At 43.5% G+C, this 7,491-nt stretch overlaps 1 protein-coding gene across 1 annotated transcript; it reads left to right on the top strand.

The window, feature by feature from the left end:
- Positions 1-229: 229 nt before the first annotated feature.
- LOC121307654 (AP-4 complex accessory subunit Tepsin-like) lies at positions 230-7,491 on the top strand. Its single transcript, XM_041239884.1, is given in 11 exon segments — positions 230-872; positions 1,142-1,209; positions 1,323-1,401; positions 1,734-1,805; positions 2,032-2,217; positions 2,272-2,476; positions 2,948-3,023; positions 3,026-3,063; positions 3,210-3,288; positions 3,606-3,740; positions 3,924-7,491. Coding segments are annotated over 11 exon segments (1,332 nt in total). The 5' UTR covers positions 230-748; the 3' UTR covers positions 4,194-7,491.

Here is a 7,491-nt window from a genome sequence, read left to right as displayed (position 1 = left end):
TTGTAAAAGCAAATAGACACATAAATAAACAATCAATCCAAAGCTTATATAATTTACACCTAAAATCACACAGTACTGGGCCACACCCTTGATCCGGATGTGCTGAATCATTCAATTAATCTGTAGAATATAGGATCTATATCATTTGGCTCAAACACAGTGAAGCCTTATCCAGTCCCCATTGAACTAGCATACTCCACCACAGCAACTGCTAGGTGAGCAGCGAATTTGGGTTTCTCTGTGTATATGTTAATGTGGGCTGATCCATTTCAGCAGGAGTAAGGGTCCAGAGGAGAGCATCCCAAGATTGGTATGACATGCTCTACTCTGGTAATAATAATGATGGTAAGAAACAGAACCGGTCCTCTGAACCGAGTTGCCTGGGAGACTGAGCAGGTGTAGGAACTGGTTTGTTTAAACGGATGAAGGTGCTGTTCTGCTCCCTAACGATGTGGCACTGCAGGGGTGTCCCATGAGTCAGTGGGGGGCTGTCAGTGTCTACTGCAGGATCTCCTGGAAAGGCTGCACAGCTAGTCCGGCCGTGTTAAACTGAAGGATAGCACTGTGGCGCTTACACTATCTCATGCATTCTCTCACTAGTGTCACCTGTACTGAATACATTGAGAAAGATTTGTCACATAATTTGTACTACATTTCTTTAAGTAAAACTAGATAATATACACTGAGAATAACCAGAAGAGTATTTTTGCCACTGTATATATATTTAAATAGCAATGCTGCTGTAACAATGACCTCTCCACATCTCCCTGCTGCTCAGGTGCTGAAGATTCTTCAACACCTCTGCACTCCTGGCTCACATCACTTCTTGTCTGAGCTCTGCAGAAACGCCACCTTAGTCCAGGAAGTGACTGGTGAGCTGATGCTATGAATTCTAGTTCTTGAAAGGCCCAGCTTCCCAATGTTTCGGTATGCCTAACATACCTTTGTCAAGGGAAAGTGTGTTTGAAAACAAACAGTGGAGGCATTTAATGCCATGGTAACTACACTCACTTATTTCAATTTAAATCTCTCTCTCGATTTAATACTCTGCACATGGTGTTTGTTTTGTTTGTGGTGTGTTTTGGGTACTTGACGCTGCCCCCTAGTGTTTGAAATGAAGACTGATTTTCCTGTCTCTTAGTGTTCAGTGGCCCTCCGGGCCCAGTCCATGGAATCACATTGCACCAGAGAGTGCGGGCTGCAGCCCAGGTACAGCTCTCTCCATTCAGACACAATAAGCTGTGCTTGTATGTTTCTACCACATTGCTAACTCGTCTGTTTGTAAGCATGCTGGACTGTATTGTCTCTTCCTGTCTCTGCAGGAGCTGGCCAGTGTGCTGTTCTCTGACTCAGTGCTGCCCCCTCCTGCTCTCTCTCCCTGCAAAGCCTCTCCACCCACAGGTAAACCAGCTGAAAGAAAAAGCAAGGCGGATGTAATTGAGATGTTTGTGTGTGGGTTTCCTAAGACGGGCCAGCCAGTGCGTTGAGCTGTCATCTTTGAGCCAGAAGTTATTTCACATGCTAGGGTCTGTTTCAGTGATCAGAAAAGTGTTGGTTCTAAATACTGCAAGCCATTCCAATGTGATGTGAAGGAGCAGACCAAGCAGTTGTTGTTGTAGTTGTGTGGGTGCCTGTGATGCATCATTTCAACCCCTCCGGGAGGATTCATGAGACAGGGAGCTCTGTACATGGGGCCATTGTGTGGTGAGGGATGTTTTGTAATTCTCCTGCAGGAATGGGCTCGTGGATGGGGCTGAACTCTGGAATGCAAGGTTTTGGATACAGTCCCGGGAGAAACGTCTCCAGTAAGTTTGTTTTTATCCCAGTCGTCCTTGCGCACAGCGTTTTGTTTCCTCTGTATAATCGAAGCTGAGAGTAAATAGTACAGGCGGGTGCAATGTAGTAACACCATCAGAATAACAGGAAAAAAGCAACATTTTAAAGACTTGTGTAGTTAGTTATTTATTTTTAGATAGGATTTTATACACAGATTTTTGTCACAGTGTACCCCAAATTCTTTTCTGTCTTCAGCAGAGGGCACTGTTTTGGACAGGATCCACAAAACTGCGAATGTGGTGGCCAATGTCATCCTTCCTCCCTCGGAGCTCGCCAGCTCCTGCCTCCATGACAACTACCAGCCTGTGATGGCGCCCTCTGCTGCTGTGGAGGCCTCGGTGCATCTGTCAGGCACCCCCTTGCCCTCCCACAGCATGAAAGGTGACAGAATGATGGCAGGTTGTAGTTTTTATTTTAAAGTGGTTACAGGTTTAGTGGCTTACTTGCTCCCTCCCCCTCCTTCTCAGAGGTGTCCTGCCCTGGCAGGGGGAGGCTGGGAGGAGAGCGACAGCGGACACAGCTCCCAGAACTCCTCTCTGGAGAATGGGGATCTCAGCAGAGCGTCTGTGGGTGGAAGCTGCAAGTCAGGGACTGACAGCCAATCAGGAGCCAGCAGAGAGAGTGTGGCTCTCTCTGAAAGGTTAATTCAGGTGTTTGTTTGATTGGTGACCAGCAAGCACTTGAAGAAATGGATCACTAACATTTCTGGTTTTACAGTGTTTTATGAAGTTAACATTTAAGGTAGAGATACATTGCAATATTGCAACATTTCACATCTGCAACACTTCGCAATGGCAACAGTTCAAAAGAATGTTTTTGGCATCCAAAAAATGTGTCCTCTTATATGAATGTGTTTTGAATCAAGAGAATTCTGCTACTGGCAGACAAAGTCTACATAGAGATCTAAAGAGGAGTCAGATAAGGAATGAATCCTGCAGAGACCCCCTCTTCTACCAGCATGTAAAACTTGGTGGCTGATTCAAAAGTCATTATGACCTTGTTGCCCTAACAAGTTCGATTTTCCTAAAGTCGACCTCAGCCGTGATGCGAGCCCCAATTTCTGTTCCCTGGCTCTCGGCTTAGCCAGTAATGCCAGTCTGCTTTATCCCAGGGTGGAAGCTATGCAGTTGGGGGACTGTGCCCAGGAAATGATGCTGATCAACACCCTGTCTCAGGGCTCAAAGGTTCCTTCCTGTCCAGAGACGAAACACAGCACTTCATCAAGGAGTATGTGCAGAATATGTGGTGGCAATTACAAGATTTGTCCACGAGGTGGTATTGCATGCTATGTCCACGTGCAACATCATATGGCACTGTGTTCAACAGTTCTTTATTATTAAAATAGGCTTGTTGGCTGTGGTTTCCTTCCCCAGGTGTGCAATACTGAACTGTGAGGCGGTGGTGGAGCTGCTGAGCAGGAAACTTCAGGACTCTCCAGACACCGTCTCAATGGTGCTTTCTTGTAGCGTTGTCAATTAGAATCTCTCCAGATATGAATACTGTATAACATTAAATGCCTGCCGCAACAGCTATGGACTTTTTCTTTTTGGTCTACATTAAAACAGAAACATCACCTTTTTTGATGGTTAAATAATGTTTTATTTTAAAATGTACAATTCTGTGTTTGAAATAAACAAAATAAGTCTCACATTTATTTTGGCAGATCCAATTCTAATAGTGACCCCTCGTTCACACACAGTGGCATTGACTCCAGAGTTGTATTAAATTTAGCTGGAAACAACAACTGTCTTTCTCCATTCCACCCGCAGAGGTGTCTGTGTGCCCTGGCCTGCCTGATGTCATCAGACCTGCTCTCTCTTGACTGGATTTTTGCAGTCACCCAGAAGCCCTTGCTGCAGCTGAGCGAGGGTTCTGCAGGACCTGTGGCTAACAAAGCGACAAAGGCAAGTGATCTACAGGGTAGTGGGGTGGGTTCATACTAACGGGATGCCAGTTTCCTTACTGTCTAACATATCTGTTAGCCAATGGGTTTTCTCCTAGGGGCAGTTCATGAATGAGATTCAAGACCTCTCAGCCCCTGTGTTTAATTTAAATGGACTTTGATTTGTGGTCTGTGTGTGCTTCAGCTCCTGAGGCAGTTTGAGGCGCTGATAGCAGGTGGGAGACTGAACAGCAGCACCTCCTCCTCTTTTCTCCCAGCGATGCGTCCCCAGCTCCTAGACGGGGCTCCCGACGTGCCCTCTTGCTCCTCTCTCATACATCCTCTGTTTCAAATTCAGGGTCAAAAACAGACCGCCAGATCTCACAAACTTGGTCAGCACCACACGGTTCCAGCATGGAAACAGACACATGTTGCGACTCCTGCTACCTGGAGCGATTCGAAGACACTTGTTTGACGGACAGCAGGGACCCTTCAGAAGCTGATTCTGATTTAAGTTCTGGCTCAGTTGAGCCACCCCCTGAACCTGTTGCTGGTAATCTCTGTCTGTTTAGTGGGATGGAGCTCTTTACTAGAGGAAAGCCAGTGACTGCCAGTTCCAATGGAGGGATGATCACACAGCCTTTAAACTGCACCACAATACAAGATAACAAAACTGCAGGTGCTGCGGCTTCTACAGACTGTACCACAGACAGTGCCTCTGGGTCTCCACAGCCTGATACTGAACACAAGCACCTGTCTGCCTTCACCTTCCTCAACGTTTAAAAGGCCAAGTCTGATGTCTGCCAACAAAGTCAAACAACCAAAAAAAACCTGCTTAATTAAAGCACTTATTGCTTATTTTTTGATACTTTTGTATAATTAAAACATTGTTTTTTAATGTTTTAATTTAAATTAAGTACAGCTGGAGGCTGCCTATACTGAATTGAAATGTTCTGTATTTAAATCCTAGTCCCTATTCATATTTAAGTGAAGGATGAAACAGATCGCTGTGCTAGGGCATAGCGGAGTCCAGTATTCAGAACAGTATCTTCTGTTCTCCCAAAATTGACATTCTGAATACCCAGTCTACAAAGTGGAATTTAATTCCCGTGTGGGATAATGTACTAAAACTGAATCCTGTAGTCAAATCATATTACTGTTACTGACATAATGTAAGTAAAGCAAATCCCTGTAAAAACCTACACAATGCATTTACTTGGGTAAAAGCTGTATCCCGTCTCGTCAGGTAACAAGACCATTCAAGTGCAGGTTTTACATCCCCTTTCCTGTGTAACACAAGCTGGCTGGCAAGAACTGTAATTCCACATCGAAAATAAAATAACACCCTGTGATTAATGCAAGAGTAACTTAACAAGATGACTGCTAATCTTTGACTACTTTACCCAATTAACAGCAGTGCTAATGGGGGCTGTGATACCAGACATTAAACATCTGGTTCTCTGGTCTGGATTAGCAACAGTCTTGTATTGCCTTGCTAAAGGCAACGTGATAGTCCAAAAATAATGCTAATTGGAGTCTGAAACCAGAGTGTATTATACTGAAAAAGAAATAGAAATAGGTCTACACCTGATTAGTTTACTGGTTGAGTCAAGTTATTTTTCCTAGACCTGTGTACAGGTCTGCAGGACTAGCACAGCCTTTCTGTGTTGGTCACAGACTCCAAGTAAGTACAGCATCCTTATACATAGAATTGCAATTAAGTAAATCCAAGTGTGTGGTTTAATAGGTACTCAATTTGCTACGATAGAGTGGCATTTAGATAGTCATTTTTAAAGAGGCAGTGATGAATAAATGTAAATTGAATTTGAACCCAACAGAAAACAAACATCACATCCAAATGTGAAAGAGAACAGCGCAGGGGTTCTCGTGCATTTAGCATAACTGAACAGAATGAACCTTGAGAGTCAAAAGTTTATAAACCATCAGCTTTACTTCAAATCTTCAAGAGGTGGATTAAAAAACAAACAAACAATTTCAAACTCCAATGTATGCTTAAATCTAATGTACAATTCTAAATTTAAATCCAACTTCCGCATGGTCTTGTAACTAAAGAAGACCCACATTACTGTGTAGGACTGCAGACAATACAGTTCAAAAAGTCCAAGTTCTAATGCATAATGAAAATGGAAGCCGGTGGAACAGGGAGGTAACGCTGTGGTGGGGCCGAGTGCCTCAGTGGTTCGCTAATAAGCCAAGAACTCATCTTCACTAAGCTAACGATTCAGTTCCAACTCTGACCGTGGCAACCTACAGTCTTTAGGCTGGATCAAAGCAACATGATTTTTTAGGGGACTGGGGTACAAAAAAAGTGCACAGTGCTGTCCAGCCTAAGAAGTAGGGCCCATAGCACACAATCACCATCCCTGAAAATGAGCTCTTGAGAAAGTGCCTGTAGCTGAACTTGACCACACAGTCACACAATTCTGCAATGGCTTTCTGGGTAGAATTCCACTCCCAGTGCAATTGCAAACAACTGGAATTCAGCGAGTAAGTCCTAAGCATTTGTCCCTGGATTGTTTTTTTTTTTACACTAAGAGAATAAACAAGTGAACTTAGTCTTCAACACAACCTCTAAATCTTTCTATAATAATTTGTAGCAATAACTTCAAAAAGACCTGAGCCTTGGAAAAAGACTCCAACAAGCAGGCTTGTGTAGAGAACTCTCGGGAATCAACTGAATGTATTGACCCCAAGATTCTCCCCCCCTCCTCCCTCTCTTTTTGGGTTGCCGTGGAAACCAGGTTAAAGATCATCTGACTCACAAAGACTGGTCTCTGGTTCAAAAATAATAAAGGTTGACCAAATAGCTACAGAAACATTTTAACCCTGTGTTGCTCGGTGCATCCAAAACAACTACTGATTTAATCTGAGCAAACAGAAGTTCTACTGGGAGAAACTAAATGCAACTGTAACAATGAACCTTTATAGAATGCATAAAAAATATTTTGGGCAGGGTTAAAATGATGGTCTAAACAGTGTATACATTCTCGTGAGCAGTATACTTTTCTTATTTTAGCGCTCTAGACCAGCAAACCATCTTTAGCAGTTACTACTACTGCTATGGGCTATAATTAGTGGGAAGCTGATTTAGGTGCGAATCTGATCTGTTATATGTGTCAGGTTGGAGCAGGTTGCCAGCCTCCTTACTGTAGCTTGCATTATATTTCCAGCATTCATTGAAGTGCTTTTCTGGAATCCCACACTTATCTAAATCAATCAAACTTACACACCCCCCCCCCCCCCCCCCCCCCCCCCCAAATGAGAACCTGTCAATCACTGCCACTGCCAAGTGCAATGAAAAATCCCAGTTGAGTAGCACCTTGCATTTAAGCACAGTCTGGAGCAAAAAAAAAAAAAAAAAAAAAAACTGGGGCATGTTGTAATGATCAGAACAGAAACAGACCTAAACATTACAGTTTGCAAACCTACTCCAACACACACCCCTTTCCCTTACATTTTTAGTTTATACAATGCTGGTAATGAAGATAAGTAAATTACCTTCTTTGGGAATACGAGGCTGTATTTAGTATGTTGGTTTAGATCCGTCATTACACCCCACTGTCACTTCAAAGTAGAACAGAAAGGTAGTGATCAACATTTGTGTCATCAAAAAGAATACTGTCCTGCTTTTATTGTAATTTGGAAATAAAATCTGTAACAGCCAGCAAGGTGTGGCAGCAGCCAGCCACTGAACAAGAAACACGCTGAGAATCAAAAGATACAGCAAAGCTTTCCCCCCCCATCACAAACAA

The sequence above is a fragment of the Polyodon spathula genome, chromosome 57 (genome assembly GCF_017654505.1).
Source record: "Polyodon spathula isolate WHYD16114869_AA chromosome 57, ASM1765450v1, whole genome shotgun sequence".
NCBI lineage: Eukaryota > Metazoa > Chordata > Actinopteri > Acipenseriformes > Polyodontidae > Polyodon > Polyodon spathula.
The sequence above is the reverse complement of the archived record's forward strand: the minus strand, read 5'-3'. Positions and strand labels throughout refer to the sequence as shown.